We start from the raw sequence: 21,950 nt of genomic DNA, 5'->3' as shown, positions 1-21,950 counted from the left end.
CCTTTTTGTAATCACCAATATTTTGATTAGAAATGTGATATGATAACATTTTTCCTCAGTAACTGTAATTGATTACAATTAAATTGCATGTAACTACTCCCCAGTACTGTAGATAATGGAACAAAATAAAAGTTAATCACCCACCTGTTGCATTTATGGGATAAAAATCTATTGAAAGGCTATTTAAGGATCTTTTCCATAATAATAATAATAATAATAATAATAATAATAATAATAAAAAAGAGCACCTTCGCCAAAAGTTGAAAAAAAGTTTTCATAACCATGACACTGCATCTCGTGATTCATGTAATGCATGTGAATGACTGTGAAACCGGGAGATGGCGACAGGGCAACAAGTGGATTTTCTACGCTGGTGAAATCACAGAAGAAGAACACCAACACGGCTCCTCTGCTCTGCACAGAACCATGACATCCACCGAGGCTACAGACCTGGGCCGTGCGCTCTGTATCATCACCGGGGCCTCCAGAGGCTTCGGCCAGACTGTAGCGAGGGAGATGTCTCGGTTGGTGAAGCCGGGGTCGGTGCTCGTGCTGACGGCCCGCTCCGGTGATGAGCTGCGGGCTCTGCAGGCGGAGCTGGCCGAGTCGGAGGCAGGCAGAGCGGGGCTGGTGGTGAAGTGTGTGGTGGCAGATGTGGGTCAGATGGAAGGACTGGAGGGCATCGTCAGAGCAGCTAAAGAGGCCTTTTCTGAGGCTATAGATCACGTCATACTGGTCAACAACGCTGGTAAGAAGACACCTGTAGAGCTAATTATGTAAAGTACTTTTAGTTGCAGTAACATTTCCAATGCATCTCTCCAACGTCTCTCCAACTAATTGTTGGAGAGACATTTTTAAAGGGCCTCCCTATGCATACAATTGTTGTTTGGATCTGACTGGAATTTAATTTGTGGTGTTCACAGCATTCTGTCAACAGCAGCATCTAGTGTAGCCTACAGTTTAGGGACTATGTCTTAAGTAGAAAAAAGGAGTTTTGATAAAAACTGTTGACTGTGAGGTCCAGAGGTGTGGGCTCGGGTCACATGACTTGGACTCAAGTCACAAAACTTAAGACTTGACCACTAGTTAATGAAAACACAAGTATATATGAGGATGAGGACACACACTAACACCTCTTTCCTGTCTCCCAGCCTCTCTAGGTGATGTGTCTCGCTATGCCAAAAGCTTCACCGACATGGCTGAGGTGGACTCTTACTTGTCCCTCAATGTCAGCTCCTCCCTGTGCCTCACAGCCAGCGTTGTGCAGGCTTTTCCACAGCGTCCAGGTCTTCGGCGCACCGTCATCAACATCACCTCGCTGTGCGCCCTGCAGCCTTTCCGCTCCTGGGTGCTGTACTGCACAGGGAAGGCTGCCAGAGAGATGATGTTCAGGGTGCTGGCAGAAGAGGAGCCAGACCTTCGGGTGCTCAGCTACTCTCCAGGTGAGAAACTGCCTGTTTGTGCTTGTTCCATTTAAATGCAACCAGTCAGCCTGGGACTGAAGCTGAGCAGAAGGAGGTGAATGAGGTTTTCCTAAAGGAGTCGTGATACTGAGCAGTCCAGTAAAACCAGTTTTACCCACAGCATCATTTCTTCTTTGTCCTACATTTTAAGTTGCCTTTACCTTTTTTTAAATTAAAACATCCTAGTGGCAAGGCGGGAATCCAACCAGAAACACTATTTCAAACACTTTCAAGGGTTGAGAAAATATGAAGGACTTTAGGGAATACTTCTATGGGGTGCCGTTTGTAAAGTGTCTCACGCTGAAAATAACATCAACATTTTGCCACATTTAGCTTCAAACAATGTTTAAAAAAGTATTGTGATTTTTTTAACGTCACCTTTTACCACATTTACAGCAATATTTGTTAAATTAGAAATATATTAAATAGTTCAATCTAAATATTAAATGTGGCACCTAAATGTTAAATCTAAATGCTAAATCTAAATGTTAAATCTAAATATTAAATCTAAATCTAAATCTAAATCTAAATGCTAAATCTAAATCTAAATGTTAAATCTAAATATTAAATCTAAATCTAAATCTAAATCTAAATGCTAAATCTAAATCTAAATATTAAATCTAAATGCTAAATATAAATATAAATGTTAAATCTAAATATTAAATCTAAATCTAAATCTAAATGTTAAATCTAAATGTTTTGGGTGAAACTAAATATTTAGCTAATATGCAAATTCACACTGCCGGTCACCGGAAGTACCAAAATAAAAGCTCGAGATGGTCAGACTGTTTATAGAATCAAATAACGAATTAAAACCAACTTATCGGGGGAAATGGACACTTGAACATACATTAGCGTGATAATAACTACCTAAAATAACAAGAAACGTGTTTGGAGAAATTTTATTTGATGTGTACTTTTGAGTTGTTAGTGTTGTGGCAGTCTTCAATATTTCCATCAACAACTTCAAAATATAATGTTACATTTATTAGAATTTATTGTGCCTTTGTACCACTAAAGCAGAGCAATAAGCCATACGGCCACTCTGCACATCCTCCCTACTTTGCAGACAAATGTGTTTGTTGTGTTGTTAACCCTTGGACTCCATTCATCTCTGTCCTCTGTGTTGGAGCAGGACCTCTGGATACAGCCATGCAGATGGTGGCCAGATCCAAAACAGCTGATCCCAACCTGAGGAAGTCTTTTTCAGACATGTATGCTCATGGCCAGCTGCTCACCTGTGAGGCGTCCTGTGCCAAGCTGATGAAGCTGCTGCTGGAAGACAACTACACATCTGGAGCTCACATCGATATCTACGACGTCTAGGTGCAGCAGGAGTACTTACAGCCATTTAGCATTGGGCCAGATTATTTCTATGTGCCTTGATTTCAACTGAAAAATCTGTTGATTTATAAGAATTGCTTACCCCCAATACTACAGGTTAATGTGGAAAAAGTTAATAGTTTACTTGAATTGTACTGTCAGTCTTAACTTTGTAGGTTGTAGCCTTCTGTTTTTAAACTGACCAATCAAACTAACGTTCATCAAATTTACATTTGAAACATTCCAGAAGTTTACTCATCCCTATGGCCAGTGAAGCTGCAGTCTGTATACACTAAAATAAAGAACAATTAGAAGTTGCTAAAGTCTGAAATTTTCATATCATATACGTAGGTGCATTAAAGTGTCAAGGAACACAATTTGAAAAAGACATGGTAGTGGGTATGAAGATGGCTGCTCTGAGCATCGCCAAGACCTCGAGACACTTGTCATTTGTAGATGTTCTGGTGCTTTATTTCAGATGCTTCTGTCATATTAAGTCATCTCCAGCTCACATGTAATGCAGCTGTGGGACACTACCAATTTTTAAACACATGGCATTAAGCCTTTTCATTTCTTGTCACTTAAATTAGTTCATAGAAACTGAATTAAAAAAAATAAGAAAACCCATCAGTTCTGTTCTTAAATTGAACGCTTGTTCCTGGCTAACTGTCGTCAGCAGGAGGGAGAAAAAGTCTTATTTCTTTTTTTAGGGGGGATTTGCCTTAATTATACAGTGATAGTAGAGCCATAGACAGGTTATGCAGGGAAATAAAGTATACAACAGAGATTCCTTTTCAGAATTACATCATTTAAAGGTAGGTATCTTAACCACTAGGCCTCTGTGATTAATAAATGCTTTAATGAAATACCAAAACTATAAATCAGGAACTGTAATATAAGTGAAAAAAAATAAGATAAAATAAAAAATATTGTAAAGAAACCACAACCAAAAAAGAAAACACAGAGTTTTTCTAGGCCAGATCTGTGTTTCCCCACAACCTTCATCTTTCCGTTAGCATTAATCAGAACCAGACCAGTTGGGTGCTCTACTGTGTGTCATATTTGAGGGGACGGAGCCTCTGGCATAATCTATTTCACAGGGTTACTTCAGATGTTATGGGACCAGCCTGATCTGTAATACTGTCCTCTGTTCTTTGGTTGATTTCATGTCGATTTGTGACAATATTTATTTAATGAAGTGCTTGTATTGTCAGAACGGTCTCCCCCAAACGGTTTGCAGTATGTTTATGTTACCAGTTGATATTGTCATTTGAAGCTGATGTCCTTATTGTGCTTTGACCCCAATCTGTGTCCTATTAATTATAGTGAAGTCTGGGGGTTGCAGATTTTTGTGATGTCTGTTACATGCTGCTGTAATCCCTGAGCCTAGATATATTAATATGTGAGAGAAAAATGTGAACATGACATATATTTTTCACACATTGCTCAATGTATGACTTGCTATTTTTATATAAAAGTAGATGGAGAATTATTGCTTTGTCTGTGCTTACTTGAGACTGTTATCCAAGTAATTTTTTTTCAACTTGATAATGTTCACTGAAAAAATTAAATGCAGCACTTTTGTTTTTGCTCCCATTTTCCCAGCTTGAAGTTAAATATCCTAGAATTTTTTTGCACTATAGAGATGTATTTCTCACAAATTTTGTCCCAAATTTGTTAAAATCCATGTTAGTGAGCACCTTTCTTTTTCCAAGATAATCCTGACAGGTGTGGCATATCAGGATGCTGATCGAACAGTATATTACTACACAGGTGTGCCTTTGGATGGTCACAATACAAGGGCAATACAATGTGCAGTTTGATCACACAGCACAATGACACAGATGTTGAGAGTTTTGAGGGAGTGTACCATTGGCATGCTGACTGCAGGAATGTCCATCAGAGCTGTTTCCCCTCAACTGAATATTCATTTTACTACCATAAGACATCTTCAGTGTTGTTTCCCTGAATTTGACAGTACATCCAAGCAGCCTCACAACCACACGAGTCTGCTACAATGACAAACTGCTGTCAGATGAAGACCCTGGTGTGGACGACGACTGTGCTGATGAGCTTCCGTGAGACAGTTTCTGACATTTAGTTCACCAGAACTGTTGCCCATAAAGTGAATGTTCATTCCATAACCACAAGCCATTTCTAATGCTGTTTCTTTGAAGTTGGCAGTACATCCGACTGGCCGCACAATGGCAGACCATATTTTGCCACACCAGCTCAGGACCTGTGCTTTCACCTGCAAAATCCTCTGTGACCAGCAACCTAAACAGCTTTCAGCACAAACCATCATAAACCATTTCAGGGAAACTCATTTGCATGGACATCATCCTTACCAAGGTCTTGACCTAACAGCAGTTTGTCGTAACCAACTTGTGTGGTTGTGAGGATGGATGGCTGGATGGACTGCCAATTTCAGGAAAACAACATCAAAGACATCTTATGGTAATGAAATGAACATTGAGTTCAGGGGCAAGAGCTCTGGTGGACATTTGACATCTGTGATGTTGTATTGTGTGATCAAACTGCACATTAGAGTGTTCTTTTACTGTGACCATCCAAGGGTACACCTGTGTAGTAATGATGCTGTTTAATCAGCATCTTGATATGCCACACCTGTCAGGTGGATGGATTACCTTGGAAAATGAGAAGTGCTCACTAAAAACCATATCAACTTTATAGGGTGATGGTGTGTCAGTGTTGTGTTTACAGCTTGTCCTGCCACTCCCTATAGTGACCAAATAAAATTTAAAAAATCACTTAACGTGGCTATAAAGACTTAGGTAAAAGTAACGGGATGTGACCTCCACTGTACTGTGTGAAGTATTTTTTATAAAAGATACAGCAAAGAGGCTGCCACTGAATGTGAGCAGCTCCGTTTCCTGTCATGTGCCTCTGACAGACAGCCACAGCTGCCCCGGACCAAAATACCACAGGAGGGACCAACCCAAACAAGGGGACGACACCCACAGACTACCTCTACCTCTACTACCTCCCCCAGCCCCACTCATTTCCCACTGCTCACCCCCCTCCCCACTCTGGGGAGGTGGTACAACCCCTAGAGGGGGTGAATTTATTTTTGGCTGTTGCAGGGGTCGGGCTAAGGAGAGTGGGGGCAAGTGCTCCTGAGAATTTCATGAGAACTCTCCACTCCCTGCAGCTTGTTTAGTCCCTTATCCCTCGGCCAGTCCCACCCTCAGCGGCTTTCTCCCTCCTCTTTGTCTCCTCTGTGTTTTGTTTAGCCACTACAATGACTGTGGGGAATATGGAGAGTGCTGAGCTGTTTGATGCTGGGAAGAAAGGTCGAGGCCTGAGGGCCACCAAAGAGCTCAATGCCGGGGAAGTGGTCTTCGCCGAGGCCAGTTTCTCTGCTGTGGTCTTCGACAGGTACGAGGCTCCCAGTTGTGGTTTTGAGACAAGACAGACAGGTATGAGGACTGACCTTTTCTCACTGAGCGTGTCTTTGCAGATCTGGGTGACACACTGCAGGTGTGTTGTGGACAGTCAGGCTTCTCTGGGCTGTGGCCTCATTTCTAGATGCCCAAATTCTCATGACGCCAGCAGTGCAAAAGCTGGCAAGGTGTCATGAGAGCTTGAGCATGACATACTTTTGGATTCAGTTTTCAAGAGCAAGGAGGCTCTACCACAAAAGGATTATGACATCTTGCAATCTCTCAGATTAAATTAAGAGATTCCAGTGACTTCACATGTTGCCTGAACCTGAGGGTTAAAAATGTTAGTGTCAAAAAAATGACGCTGACATGCAGTATTGAGTCTGTATGTGCTTTGAGACACTGCTAATACCTCTATTTTTATTATTGTTCATATGCTACATGTTACACTTTTAATACTGTGTTACAGCTGCCAAAATTTGTACGGCAAGTGTTTGGCATAAGACATAAGGCAGGTGTTGTGGCAGTTTGTTCCAGATATGTGGTGTATGGAAACTGAATGCTGCTTCTCCATGTTTAGTTTTGACTCTCAGGACAGTCCGCTGACCTTCGAGCTCTGGTAGGTTTATAATGCAAGTGCACATGAGAAATATATGTTGGCTCCATTCAGTGCTTTCAAACCAAAAGTGGTGTTTTAAAATAAATTTGAACACACAGGAAGCCAGTGTAAAGATCTGAGAACTGGGGTGGTGTGGTCTTCCTTGGTCTCAGTGAGGACCCTAGCAGTAGTGTTCTGAGTAAGTTGCAGCTATCTTAGTGAGTTTTTGAATTGTTTGCTTGAAAGCCTACAAGGGGAACTTAAGTATTTTTCAACCTGGACCATATTTCCTCATGCTTTTGTGTCTAAGTTACTTTGGGGAACAACAATTTTGGAAGTTGGTCCAGTTTTAAGAGATAGTACTGCATCCAGTAGCAGCTGCAGTGTAACCACTTGGGCAGGTGTGCCCAATTATTTAGTTTTTTACCACTGACAGGCTCAGATTGTTATTATTAGTGTCAACATTACAGGAAGAAGACTGTTGCTTGCTTGCTTGCTGCAGGAGAAGTCTCATTCTGAAATTGCACAGACTTTTACACAAAATCTGTCAAAATCTGCTAAATATTAAACCATGACACTGAAAATCTTTTTGATCAGAGTAAAGCCCAGTTCAGACCAAAGATCCCAGTTGAAACGAGTTGAAACAGCATACTACTTGCAATGTGCCATTCTGCAATGTTCTAAAAACATGCTGGTTCACACCTTTACAACTAGATGAAACAGTGTCTCATCTCCATGCAGCACTGTGTACTTCCATGCTGATTTACAGCTTCTCAGGCTTATTTTGTGGCTGAATATTATTTGTAGTTTCTTAAAATATGAATGAGGATAGTGATAGTGAGACACTGGCTACAGTTGCATTTGTAATAGTGATGAAACAGAAACAAAACGAGCATCAGATGGATTTGTATTCATAATAAATACGCAACAATAATATAAATAATCAGCACCAATTAATCAGTCAGTGAGAATGTGTGTGTAGAGGGGGCGTAAGTGCATACAGTGTTAGCACAGAAACAGAGGGCTGGGCGGGGACGGAACACCTGCTGCAGCAAGTGAACACACCATCTGTGGCCATTTTAACTTGACCAGTGGACTTCACTACAAGCCGATTGCCTGCTGAAACAGGTGACAAGCTTTACGTTCTAGAACCAACCACCAGCAATTTGACAAGCTGAGTTACAGGTGGGCGGTGTAAGACGGTGGGCTCTTACACTGGACAGACGTTAAGTTTTGGTTGGAATGAAAATCAGGTTGATGATATTTTACATGTCTACGTACGATAGAATTTTACCTAGTGTGGATGTTGACATGGATGTTTTGCAGATGCTGGGTTTTGTTCTTCATACCTTACAACTAAATGTCATTATTCTACGTCAAGATGACTTTGCCATGAGATGTTTTGAAGATGTTGGATTTTGCTCACTTAACAATACAACTTAAAACCTACAAAATATAATCTGTCTTCAGCATTCTATGTTGAATTGACTTTGGCATTAGATGTTGTCCTGAGGTTATATTTTGTCACCTGACATCAAAACCGTCATTCAGCCAAATATGAATGTGTAACAACATTGGTGTCCAACTGCATTCATGTCTTCAACAGGCTTGCATTTCTTTTTCAAAGCTGGAGCAAGTAATGCCAGTAATGCAGTTTCTGCATTCTGCAATATGCATACAGTGCACACAGTGTTCAGCACTTATCTGTAAATAGTTGGTTGGTATTAAAGCTGACTGCAGCCTGGTTTGTCTATGTGCTGGGATGCCATGCACAGGTCTGGTAGCGTAGTGTTTGAGCCATATAAGAGCTTAGCAGCAGGATGTTGGCTCACTGAGGGTATCCAACACAGTAGGCATGCACTAATGGATCTGCCTAATGTAAGATAGGAGCTGTCCAAAACTACAGTGACAAAACAGCTGCAAGTGAGTCAGAGCCACAGTGTGTGTGTGTGTGTGTGTGTGTGTGTGTGTGTGTGTGTGTGTGTGTGCATGTTTGTGTGTGAAGCTGCACAGGGCTTCGCTGCGTTCCAACAATCATCAGGAGCATTAACAAGTCTGTTCCCTGTCCCTTTGGACTCTGCTGAATAAACTGTTTACACACACAGACACATGCTGCTGTCAGCTGAGACCTGTGTGTTCACTCACACAGTGCACAGTGCAGCGTGTCGTCATCCAAACAGCTCAAACAATAAGGGTAGAAAGGTTCTGTGTATACATGTTTGCAAATCTAGATTTACTTTTCTTTACTCTTTTCTTAACTTAAAACAAACTGACAAAACCATTGCATTAAATTAAATTTTGTGATACTCATGCACAAGGTATGTGCATGTGTATGTGTCTTATTCATGCATATTGTATATTTAAGTTTAAGTTTAAATAGATATGGTATATAGAACATAGTATGCACTAAATGAATGAAAAAGTGAAAGCTTATTGTGTTACGTATACAACTATGCTTAAGACACCATAGATTCATAGAAGTCAGAACCAGTTTTCAAACAATAAAAATGTCCAAAAATAGAGAAGCAGCATTCATAAATCTTCAGACTGATATTGTTTACAATAAGATTCATAAATAACTGACATAAAACCATAAACCATACAGTGCAAAAGAAATCAGAGTAAGGGACTGTTCATTATTTAGGAGGAGGGAAGGTGTGGTGCAAAAAGGGGGAGGCATTTCAAATAAATTCTTAAGTGCTGGGGAGGTATTTATGTTTTTTATTTTGGCTTAGGAGAGGGGCATACAAATTTAAATGGCTGTATTTTGTATTTATGTTCAAGAAAACATGTATGTTTTCTTTAAAAAATGTCAAAATACATCACTTATCATAGCCAGAAACCATAAAAAACAAAAATATCATTGGATTTTGCAAATTTCCCATGGTCCTTGGACACATCATGTGTGACAAACACTTCCGTCAGAAAAAAACAGCTTAAAATAGTGATATTTCATCAAAATCACTTTAATCTATGTCTCATTTCAAGTTTGGCCAAAAATAAGCCATTTGTTTGAACTTACCAGCATGCACGACAAGAGTGAAAAAGTTTTCTTTTCAAGATACCTCTTAACTTTGACTTTCAAACATCAATGGAGGCCTAATTTATGGTGAAGGGAGGGTCATGCATTTTCTGCCAGTCACTCAGGGGGCTCAAGGAAGGGCCTTTCCCAAACCACCCCTGACCCCCACTCCCTACCTGCTTTTATTCCGTTCATGCTGAGGGTCCGCCACATTGAGTAACATCCCAAACAGACTAGTGAGGAGTGGAAGAAAGTTCTAAAACCCTCCGACAGTGAGCCGACATTGATGTAGACTTACTGACCATGTGCAATGCCATATTGTGTTTGTCATGCAAGATGCTCCGTACAAATAGCCTAAAGTTCTGCGACGATCCTTACAAACGTAACCTGCTCAAACTAAGATAGACATTTATAGGCCTCCTTTCATACAGTTAACTTCTTAAAGATTACATTGTATTTAGGATAAAATATATCCTTCTCTAGTCTCTTGGAAACCGTTGTGTTCATTTGATTATAGTGCTATATATTTATAAAAAGTGTTACAAAAAACAAGCAACTTGTAAACATCAGTGAAAAGATGTTTACACAAAAAAAGAAAAGGAAAGCCACCAAAGAAGCTTAGGAGTAAGTTATTTTTCTATTTATTTGTTTATTTTATATAAATACACACATACATACACACACACACACACACACACACACATATATATATATATATATGTATGTATACACACACACACACACACACACACACATATATATATGTGTGTGTGTGTGTGTGTGTGTGTGTATGTATTTATTTCTTTTAATTATAAAAATACAATATACAAAAATTAAGGTAAACAAAAGCAGCAGATACAAATTAAATATAAGTGCCACAAATACATATAAAGAACATAAAGTTGGATTATGTTCCATGCTAGGAGTGAGAGGAGTATGACACAGAGGCTGTGACAGTTTGCAATCTTGAACAACTGAACAAACATTCCAATTATTGATTATCTGTGTACCAGAACATTTCAGAGTTTAGTCGAGACATGTCATGGAGCATAGCTCATAATAAAATATTAACATCATCCACTTCTCTTCTCAACTTGGAGCCAGTTATGTAACTGCATCAATTGTAACAGGATCCAAATATGATACTGCAACTAATACAAATGTTAAAAGAGCAGAGAGATGGAACTCAGACTTAAACATGAGGAAAGTGAGCTGGAAGAGTGAAGAGTCAATAGCAAAAAGAGCTCAGAGATGCTGATGTGTTGTTTCTGACATGCAAAACGACAACAGGATCACAAAGCCCAATGTCAAAAAGCAAGATAAAGAAGAGAGTTCTTACTGTAAGTATGAGTTTTAACAAAAACATGAAGCAGTGATAGTCAAATTATGGCCAGCAGGCCAAATCTGGCCCTCAATAAGGTGCTGTGTGGCATGCTGACCATTTTCTTGGCAATAAAAAAAAACCTGACACACATTGGGATTTTTTTATACATTGAATGTAAATAAGGAGCCAGAGTGCATAAAAATAGCAACAGATTATTTTTCAAAGAAAGTGGATCCCCCCAACCAAGGTCAGGCTAAGCCCTGAATGTCCTCAAATCCTAGAAGCACCTCTGCTCACACCTGCACTTTTGGGCTGCTGCAACTGGATTTGCTTTATTTATATATTGTATCTGATAAATATGATTGTTTGTTTATTAACTGGCACTCAGAGAATGACTGTTCTCTTTAGAGGAAGCTGAACAGTCTAACTTTAGCTCTTTTGCCCCTCCAATCCCTTTAGTTTTCTTTGGTCCAAATCTTCACTGGGACCTCTCAATGCAGGTTTTGAAACATCAGTGAAAGATGTTTTTTTTTTTTAAAGTGCAGCTGTAACATCTCTGTGTTTTGTCTTGTGTTTTCCTCTCAGTTTGGCCACTCAGGTGTGCCACAGCTGTTTCCGGCACCAGGTCAAACTGCACCGCTGTGCCCAGTGTAAGTTTGCCCAGTACTGCGACCGCACCTGCCAGACTGCATGCTGGGATGAACACAAGCAGGAATGTGGAGCCATCAAGAAGATCGGCAAAGCCCCCAGCGAGAATGTTCGGTAAGGAAAACTGAGTCCACTCTGCATGGAGCTGAGAGGGGGCTGCAGGAGGCCGATGAAATGAAAGTTGTACCCCAGACCAGTTTCATGCGCAGCCATTTTGCAGGGCAGGTGCTCAAGTGAAAAAAATGGCATTCCCTCCTCTTATTTTTTTCTTTTCTTTTTTTTTTTTTTTGGCTCACATGAAGTCTATTTTGCCAGCACCCTGAGGTATACAGTGCAGTATGAAAACTGTGTTCTCTGAATGAATGAAATAATAAAACAACCAATCTTCCAATGTTCGGGTCTATCTGGGCATGTGCCTGACCCAGACAGTACCTATGTATGACAAATAGTCACTTTCTGGGGAACATATTACTCCAACAAAAGATATCATACAAACTGAAGGTCCTGTTTTGCAGAATACGGTGTTCTCCTTGTCTCAACTCTGATACTGAATTACTTTTTTCAAGCCTGTTCTGCTTAGTGGTTTAACATCTATGTTTGGAACTTACTGAAAATTAGTCTATGCAAAATAATGTCATAAGGTCATCAGCTACAAATATTTGCAAGTGGTGACTTCAGGAGATTGGGACAATAGCCTGTACAGCTCAGAACAGCAAAAGGCAGACCACATTAAATAATGTTTTTTTGCTATCTGGTCAGTAGGTCAACAAGATATCTCATGTATGGAATTTGATATGGATGTTCATGGTGCCCAGAAATTTTCTGTGTTTTTAGCGACCCATCCTGATTGGTCCTCTTAAAACATCAGGCCAAATTTTCCCCATGATCAACACTTTGGTCCATGACAAGGTGTCTCAGATATGGAGAACTGGATTTCCATGATATTTGTAGAGGATATGCATGTTCCCCAGAGGATGAATCCTACTGACTTTGATGATCCCTTGACTTTTCCTGTAACAACACCTCAAGGTTGACATTGTGGTATTGAGTGAAATGTTTTAACAAACTATTGATTGCCATAACATTTGGGGCCTCCCTAGTGTAGTAGTTAGAGCACTCGGCTTCCAGGGTGTCATGTCCCCTCTGTCCCCCCCCGGGATTTCCGCCCCTGCCTTTAATGCCAAAATACTGTGTATTTTCTGTGACATTTACCATATTTTTTTGTATTCACAGAGGATGAAAAATCTTGTTGATAATCCCAGAAATGCTAGGCCAAGTTGTCAACTTCCAGTCTAGTTGACAGATTGTCATTTGACAAGTTTTAATGAATGGCAAAAGTACACACCAGACACTTCATACAGACAGAAATTGTAGTCAAGGCACAGTGGCTGGGATGGTCTGATCCAAGGACACAATGTGATAAAACTGTGTTGAAGTTGGGAAATGGGACAGTGGTGTATCCTGGTGTATCTTTACGTTAAAGTTCCAGTAAGTAGGATTTAGGGGGATATAGTGTAATAAGTATTTTTTTTTCAGTGTTTAATCGCCTGACAATAAGAATTGTTGTGTTTTCATCAGCTGAGAGTGTGCCATTTATATCTACATAGGGAGCGGGTCTTTGTCTTCGGATATTGTCATGTTGCACCGCCATGTTTCTACAGTAGCCCAGAACAAACCAAACCAAACACTGATTCTATATAGGGCCATTCGTGTTTTCACATTGGCCATTGTAGTTAAGAGCCCATCTGCAACAAGCAGTGTCAGAAAAATACAGATTTTTAACGTGAAGCTGCTTTATTCAGTGATTTTAGTGGAAAACCCCATGTTTGTTTGTTTTGGAGAGGAAGAGACCTCTGCAGATAATTCTTGGACTCCAGGTAAAAACCTCCCAAACGATGAACACTGAAGAAATTATAACCAGGCACAGTTTCAGATGGTTGCAATCTGCAATTCTCACCACTAGATGTCACAATATCCCCCTAAATCTTACACACTGAACCTTTAACATGTTATCCCCAGGTAGAGTCCTGCACGGCTCCATTTTTGAAAACCTGCACCTGCCCAGTACCAGAATCAACCAGTTACCTGTCATTATATCTAAGTCAAATGCGCACCCGCCCGCACCAGTTAATATAAGTCCTGCGACCTGACCCGCACCTGTAATTAAACACACACAGGCCACAGTCATTCACATTAAGCTGGGTTCTCTGTTCTTGAATTACAAATCCAGTCAAGGAAAAGTCTCCTTTACTGGCTGCGCTCGCTGTCAGGATGACGAAAACATTTAATCACTGCCAGGTTAGGAAACATTTTAGCATGCTCCTTCCACCATCTCAAAAGGATCCTCCATGGGTGTCTTGAACTTGATGTAGGCTGCCAACTCATCCCCCAGCTGCAAAGTTTCATTGCTGGAGTCCTCAACATCGGTGACGAACGTGACGACGGGGTCAAAGGTTCAACTTGTGTCACTGACTTTCAAAATAAAATAAATTGCAGCTTGATAATAGTGATTGAGATGTCAAAGTATTACACATACACTGCACATCTTTTTCATTTGTTTTATTCTGAAAAATAAAGAATATACAGAACATGTAGTTCATTTTTACCCATGAATTTCTCTCTCTCTCTCTCTCTCTCTCTACATATATATATATATACATACATATATACATATGTGTGTGTGTGTGTGTGTGTGTGTGTATGTATATATACACACATATATATGTACATATACTCACAGGTACCCAACCCGGTGCAGGACTCTGTCCCCAGTCTTATACGTGGAATGACTGAATGAACAAATAAATGAATAATTTAATCAGTCAATCAATCAATGAGATCTATTATTAGAGGATGTACGGAGGTGTTGATTGATTACAGGGAATTGTGCTTGCGTAATATCTGGTTAATATCTGACTCTGAATGTGACGTTGATGTCTCTCTCCCCTACCCATAATTCCCCTGCCCAGTCTGGCTGCTCGTGTGCTGTGGCGTATACACAGGGACACAGGCATTGTGTCAGACACTCAGCTGATCTCAGTGGACAAGCTGGAGGACCACGTAGCTGATCTACCTGAAGAAGAACTCAAGCAGCTCAACAGAGACGTGCAAAGCTTCCTGGAGTACTGGTCTTATGGAAGAAAGCAGCACTCTGTTGACTACATTTTGCACCTCTTTGGCATTGTAAGAATGAATGTCTTACTATGAATTAGAGTTCACCGGTGCTTTATAAGTTATATTTGTAAACTACATTAGGAAAGACAGCTTGAAAAACAACCCTGGGTGTTTGGTCTCTCCTATAATCCTTTCCCTCCCTACTCTCTCTGTCTGTCTCTGTAGATCAAGTGTAATGCATTCACAATGAGTGACCAGAGAGGCCTGCAGGCTGTCGGTGTGGGTCTTTTCCCAAACCTTTGTCTGGTTAACCATGACTGTTGGCCCAACTGCACCATCATCCTCAACCATGGCAAGTAGGTATCCAAACTACAGCTCCTGTAAAATCACAGTGACAGATGACTGTAATGATCTAAATATGAAGGAATGAAGTATAAAACTTCATTTAGGAATAGTATGTGAACATAACAAAACATAACATAACATATAATAACAAAAGGAGATTTTGTGGACCATAATGACTTGTTGATGTGTAACTCATATAAAAGGTTAAAAGAACTGACTCTTTCTTCCTTTTGCAGCCAGTCAGCATTGAGCTCTGCTCTCCACTCTCAGAGGAGGTATGTATTACAGCTGATAAGTCCCTAACCTGGCTGTAATGAAAAATGTGTATGCTAAATCCATTTGGTCTATTAAAAATTAGACAGAATTATGATATTAACAAATCCGATTTGATATTATTTCTTCCTATATTCTGAGAGTCCAAGCTGACATGACAATATCTGGATTTGTTGCATCTAGTGCAGAGGGGTACTGTAAAACATGCATCATTAGATCAAGAAAACAAGAACCCGTCCTGTCCTCCTCTGTTCCAGGATCGAGCTGAGAGCTCTAGGTAAAATCTCAGAGGGGCAGGAGCTGACCGTCAGCTACGTCGACTTTCTCAATCTGTCTGCTGACCGCCAGAAGAAACTGAAGGAGCGTTTCCACTTCGAGTGCACCTGTGAACACTGCAGCCAGCACATCAAGGATGACCTGATGATGGCTGCTGCAGAGAGCGAGGGGAACAAAGTTGGGTTTACAAATGATTACAGTCTCACAAATCACAGAATCTTTTTTTTTGTTTACTTGACTCTTAGGATGACATATGAGAACATATAACATATATTCCTGTTAGCTGTGTTGTCATTGTGTCTCCCTCTCAGCCCTCTGCTGATAAGGTGAAAGAGGTGACTGCCTTCAGTAAGGAGTGTCTGGAGAAAATCGAGAGGGCCCGTGTGGAGAAGGATTATCAGGAGGTACACAACGCTGCTTTCAGCTTATCTGCATCTCTCTTCTGGTCTTGCACTAATGTGTCCCTCTCTTCTTGTCTTTCCCCTGAACTGTGTTCTGTCTGTCCTCTCTCAGGTAGTGAAGTTGTGTCGTGAGTGTCTGGAGAAGCAGGAGAACGTCTTGGCTGGTACTAACCTGTATAAGCTACGTGTGCTCAGCGTTGCCAGTGAGGTGCTCTCATACATGCGGTCCTTCCCTGAGGCTGCAGGCTGCGCTCGCAAGATGGTGGAGGGATACATGTGAGTGCTGACTTTGTGTTGGAGAGATACAGTAACTCCCCAGCAGGATTACACTGAAGACACCTGGTGTCCTGTCTGAGAACAGAGCATATATAAGTGAAATTATTATCAAGATTCATATAAAAACTCCCCATGTTCCATATGTATTTGCATAGAAACTCTCCATTTCCCCATAAATAAGCACTGAAACCTTCACAACCTTTAAAACATCACAGTTAGGTAGGAGAGACCTTGATGCAATCACACCCCAGCACAACAAGTCCCAACAAGTCATTTAAATTTGTTTAAATTGTGCTGGTGCTCTAATTGCTACAAATACTAATGGTTAGATGAAACTGACAATGCATTATATAGTATGTACATATACTATGTTTTACATGAAAACGTGAGACTGTAATTTAGGAGTGTGAGATATGGATACAATTTGTATATCACAATATTGATATATCGTGACAAAGTACATTTTTCTGCTTAAAAACTATTAATGGATACCATAACAAGAATGTTTCTTCTTGTCTAATCTATCTCATTAAATATTTGTAAAATAAATATCTTTCATCACACTGATTCAAAAATTAACAGAAGCTGTAAAGCAGACTACTTACTGAATTGGCCAGACAAATCCAGAGATAAGAGGTTATGGTTCTGTTATATTTCTTTTTTGTCAAAAAATGTGGCTGGTAGATTTAGCTTACTAACAATGTAGATCTATAAAAATTGCTAACAACATAATGTCTAGGCACGGCAAGGCAGCTTTATTTCTATAGCACAGTTCATACACCAGGGCAATTCAATTCATATTTTTTAAAAAAGTAAAATTAAATTATTTACAAGTTGTTTTGTGACTCTGTAGATTTTTTTGCATCCCTTTGTAGTCCCTTTGTGACTCTTTGTGGTTGTTTTACCCCTTTTCGTAGTCCTTGAGAGTATTTTTGTATCTCCGTAACATCTGTTCTGCCAGTGGCGTGCACAGACTTTTTGAAGGGCAGGAGCGAAAAGAAAAAAAAGGGCACATACAGCACGTTCTCGCCTCTGAAGAGGGCTCTAAGTTCCATGTGTTTTCGAGGGCACTTTAGACATATTTATACGTTATACAAATGGCACATTATATAGCCTTAAAACAGACTAACTAGACAGACTACTCAAGTTAGTTTGTAATTAGGATCAGCATCCACGAGAACTGTGTAGATTCAACGTTGAACTGTGAAGAACACACAGAGACATGGATGTATGAAGGAAATAAATCCCTGGGGGGCGGGGGGGGGGGGGGGGGCTGGGCGTAGTCCCCCAGAACATTTTCAATTAAGTAGCTGCCATTTCCATGTTTCATAGTATTTCTTGGTCCTAATAGTCTTCTGGAGTTTAGTGTGTTTTTCCACCCAAGAGAGCAGTTGTGTTTTGGCAACCAGGAGGGCACTTAAGCACATGTTTTTACCACCCAAGAGGGCAGTTTATCACGTTTTAACCAGCCAAGAAAGCAGTTTAGTGTGTTTTTTCCACCCAAGAAGGCAGTTTAGTGTGTTTTGCCAACCAGGAGGGCACTGTAGCACGCATTTTGGCTCCCAAGAGGGCATTGTAGCATGCGTTTTGGCTCCCAAGAGGGCACTGTAGCACACATTTTGGCTCCCAAGAGGGCACTGTAGCACGCATTTTGGCTCCCAGGAGGGCACTTTAGCGTGCATTTTGGCTCCCAAGAGGGCACTTTAGCGTGCGTTTTGGCTCTCAGGAGGGCACTTTAGCGTGCGTTTTGGCTCCCAGGAGGGCACTGTAGCGCACATTTTGGCTCCCAAGAGGGCATTTTAGGATGCGTTTTGGCTCCCAAGAGGGCAAATCCCCCCCCCGTGCACACCACTTTGTTCTGCATCTCTTTGTAGTCTTTATGTGTCTCTCTTTGTAGTCCTTTTGTGACTCTTTTAGGTTGGTTTACACCTTTTCTTAGTCATGAGTCTTTTTGTGTCTTTTTAACATCTGTTTGCACCTCTTGTAGTCTTTTTGTGTCTCTTTATTTATCATTTACTGTTTCTTTGTGGTCATTTTGAGTGTCTTTGTGGTTGGTAATATGTCCCTTTGAGAGACATTTTGCAGGTAAGTAATGGCTCAGGACATGGGAGGATTAGGAGACAATGGGCCCCTGGGCACAGGCATGCAAAAGGCCTCACCAACTCTTCTGCAAAGGAGCAAGACACACAGACTTTCTGGTGGTTTAGCCCTTCTTTGTAGTTGTATTGTGTCTCTTTGTGGGTTTTTTTTTTTTTTTTACATCCCTTTGTGACTCTTCATGGTTGTTTTACCCCTTTTTGTAGTTGTTGTGAGTCTTTTTGTGTCTCTTTAACATCTGTTTTGCATCTCATTGCAGTCTTTTTGTGGTCATTTAATGTTTCTTTGTGGTCATTTTGAGTGTCTTTATGGTCGCCATGTGTCCTTTCGAGTGACATTTGGTAGGTGAAGTCCAAAACAAGTCCAAAATCGGGTAAAAGGTAATGAGTCAAAACAGGCAAACTTAAGTCTCAATCATTTCTGGCAACTGTAAGGTGGGCCACTGCAGTTTTAGCAAATGTTACACAAACCCCTTTTACACATGAAATGTTCCAGAGCATGTCCTGTATGGGGCCATATGTAAATGGGAGCAGGGATTGATATTAAGGGAAATATGTACTGCCAGTTTCCCACCTCAAGACCTCATAATGTTTCAGAGAAAATACAGCTGTGTTGTGAATGAAAGCAGTAACATGGCAGGGAAAACCACACGTCTATCTGTCAAAAGATGCTTTCACATGCAGCGAGCAAACCACAAGATTCCACTGATGACATATTTGAATCTGAATTTGTTTCTGATTTAGCATTTATGCCAGTGCTTACTTACTGATATTATGTACATTATGAGAAAATTGGTTGCGGACAAAAACAGCTCCTTGCACGCCATGTTTCTGGAAATAATACTTGTGTACTCAGCCTTGCCCCATTTTCTTCTTCTTCTTCTTCTGTTTAGATTTTTGGCAGTTAGCATCAGCTGCCTTGACCCCTTTATTCCAGCATTGCCATGGCATGTGTGAAAAGGCACAAAATGGAAATGTTCCTGAATGTAGTGCATGTGTGAATAATGTGAAATGTGAATAATGTGAAATCATTACTGTTGCCTGAAAGGTTATCTCAGTAAGTTATTGGTAACTATATATGAAAAAGGCCTCAGACATTTTTGGGGGGACTATTTTCAGCAGCGGATTATTCCACATTTGCTGCTCTAGTGAGTATTTCTGGCTCATGAATGTGCATTTAATAGTTTTTGGACAACTCTGAAGCTCATGACACAGATGAATAAGTTAAATCAGGCTTTGTATACACACAATACCTGCCAGTAGAATACAGTCAGTGTTGGTTTGGGTCACTCATGGGATCTGTTTCTGTAGAAAGCTGTACCACCCCAACAATGCCCAGTTGGGCATGGCCATCATGCGAGCAGGCGTCACCCACTGGCATGCAGGTCAGATAGAGGTGGGTCATGAAATGATCTGCAAGGCCTATGGCATCCTCATGATCACCCATGGACCCAACCACGCCATCACCAGAGACCTGGAGGTACATTGGGCAGTAGTTTACTCTTATTTGTCGGACTGTGACATTAGCGTAATAACTACATATTGAAATGATAGTTTGTAGAAACTGAGTGCCATAAATGTTAAATATGTGTAAGCATTACTTAATATTGTCAGTACACTTCTCTAAGTGATCTTGCTTTTTCATGCCCTCAGTCTATGCGTACGCAGACTGAAATGGAGCTGAAGATGTTCAAAAAGAATGAGCATGCGTACCACTCCATGAGGGATGCTGCTCTGAAGAGCCAGCCCAAAGTCAGCAGCTCCTAAGATGATCAAAGGCCTCCTCCACAAGCATAATGACAATCATTACTGATGATCCCATCTGACCTTCTATACTGTTTATGTACAGTATATAATGTATATGTCCTCTAAAGCTCACCAGTGTGTGTGATGATACACTGTTATACACTGTTAAATTCGACGTGCAGATGTAACATGTTGCATGCTCGATATCTACAATAAAAGTGGAGATAAATTATGTGTTGTGATAACCTACACACACACACACACACACACACACACACTCTGAGGCCGCACACCGCCCTTTGGTGACTGCTGCTGTGAGAGTGTGAGCTCTGTGCCAGCAACAGTTGGTGAGTGACCACACACAGTAACAGGGCTAACTGTTAGCACTACACAGCTAATGTAACCTATCTGTTATCAGACATCAGAAATATTTTACTGATCCCACTGGGGAACTTGGGAAAAATAAGGAGAAAAAAAAAGACAGTTTAACAGCAGAGTTGTTAGAGAGTCGACCAAAGTGATTGTCAGAAAAATTATGACAAAGTCATTAAACTGCTGTATGAGGTTATTGGGACCATTGTCAGCTCATGCTAACTGGGCAGACCTTGAACTGACCATTCGCTGGAGGACATTGGCTCTGGGGACAGTCCTTCACTGCTGTGACTAACTTGCATAATGGCAGCAACGCCAGGTTTTCTCACCCAGCATGGAAGGGAATAAGCAATGATGTCACCTGTATATGTGCTTCAGTGTGGCCCAAGACATTTGAGTGTAGGCTACACAGTGCTAAAAGAGTGCGGCCATATGCAGCCCAGACCATCTCAAATTATGGTCTGAGTGATTGGATCTCAAGAAGCACTGGGGACACATTGGATGTATTCACACATGTACTTAGAACTGTTTACTTTTGATCTGATCACCTAAGATGCATGTTAATAACCATGGGTTGAAAACTATGTGTAATGTGAAAAGGGTCTCACACTGTTTTGGTTTTCTAGCCTCAAAACTTGTGCTCTTATCAACAGTCCACACATGACGTGCCCAGCACCAAACAGCACACAGACACAGTAATCAAACATACTGGAGCATTTAGCAGCTATAGAGGCAGATATTTGTCTCAGTTGAGACCAAGTCAATGTTGTGGATATGTCAGTGTTGTATTTACAGCTTGTTCTGCTACTTACTACTACTACTACAGCAAATGTTAAATGCTATAGACTCAGACTGCATGGCTAACTTTTTATTTTACTTTTTATGTACACCAAACAAGAAAGTTTCTGGCATGGGTCAAAAAACAGTGTGGAAAAGAGCATTGCTTTAATGCTGGCACTGTTTGTGCTGTTAGCACTGTTAGCAGCTAGCTCTGAATATCTTATAGAGCTCCTTTAAAGGCAATCAATGCATGCCTCATTATTTCTGTATGCCCTGTTTTAACTACAATGTAAGAGCAGTTAAGAGAGAACAAACAGTGAAGAGCAGATAACAATACACACAGAGGAAGCTAATAGTAGCCTAGTTTGATGCTATATTAATGCTTTGAATGTTGTCTAGAGCTCCTTAAATACGGGACACCTCTAACTGTAACAGACATTGAGGCAGAGAAAATAAAACTACTAAAAATCACTCATCTGAGATACTTCA

General features: G+C 40.7%; 2 protein-coding genes across 2 annotated transcripts; both read left to right on the top strand.

Moving 5' to 3' along the window:
- The first annotated feature begins 335 nt into the window (after positions 1–335).
- Positions 336–4,278, top strand: spra (sepiapterin reductase a). The gene is made up of 3 exons (XM_049604148.1): positions 336–748; positions 1,152–1,442; positions 2,599–4,278. The coding sequence occupies exons 1-3, from the start codon at positions 427–429 to the stop codon at positions 2,787–2,789; spliced, it is 804 nt and encodes a 267-aa protein (XP_049460105.1). The 5' UTR covers positions 336–426; the 3' UTR covers positions 2,790–4,278.
- Positions 4,279–5,909: 1,631 nt separating this feature from the next.
- smyd1a (SET and MYND domain containing 1a) lies at positions 5,910–20,541 on the top strand. Its single transcript, XM_049604079.1, has 10 exons — positions 5,910–6,185; positions 11,720–11,896; positions 14,752–14,965; positions 15,122–15,252; positions 15,478–15,516; positions 15,772–15,967; positions 16,102–16,194; positions 16,304–16,467; positions 19,875–20,043; positions 20,217–20,541. Exons 1-10 carry the CDS (start codon positions 6,049–6,051, stop codon positions 20,328–20,330), a joined length of 1,434 nt encoding a protein of 477 aa, XP_049460036.1. The 5' UTR covers positions 5,910–6,048; the 3' UTR covers positions 20,331–20,541.
- The last annotated feature ends 1,409 nt before the right edge of the window (positions 20,542–21,950 follow it).

Source organism: Epinephelus fuscoguttatus, linkage group LG18, assembly GCF_011397635.1.
Source record: "Epinephelus fuscoguttatus linkage group LG18, E.fuscoguttatus.final_Chr_v1".
NCBI classification, from domain to species: Eukaryota; Metazoa; Chordata; class Actinopteri; order Perciformes; family Serranidae; genus Epinephelus; species Epinephelus fuscoguttatus.
This window is presented reverse-complemented; position numbering and strand designations above follow the sequence as displayed.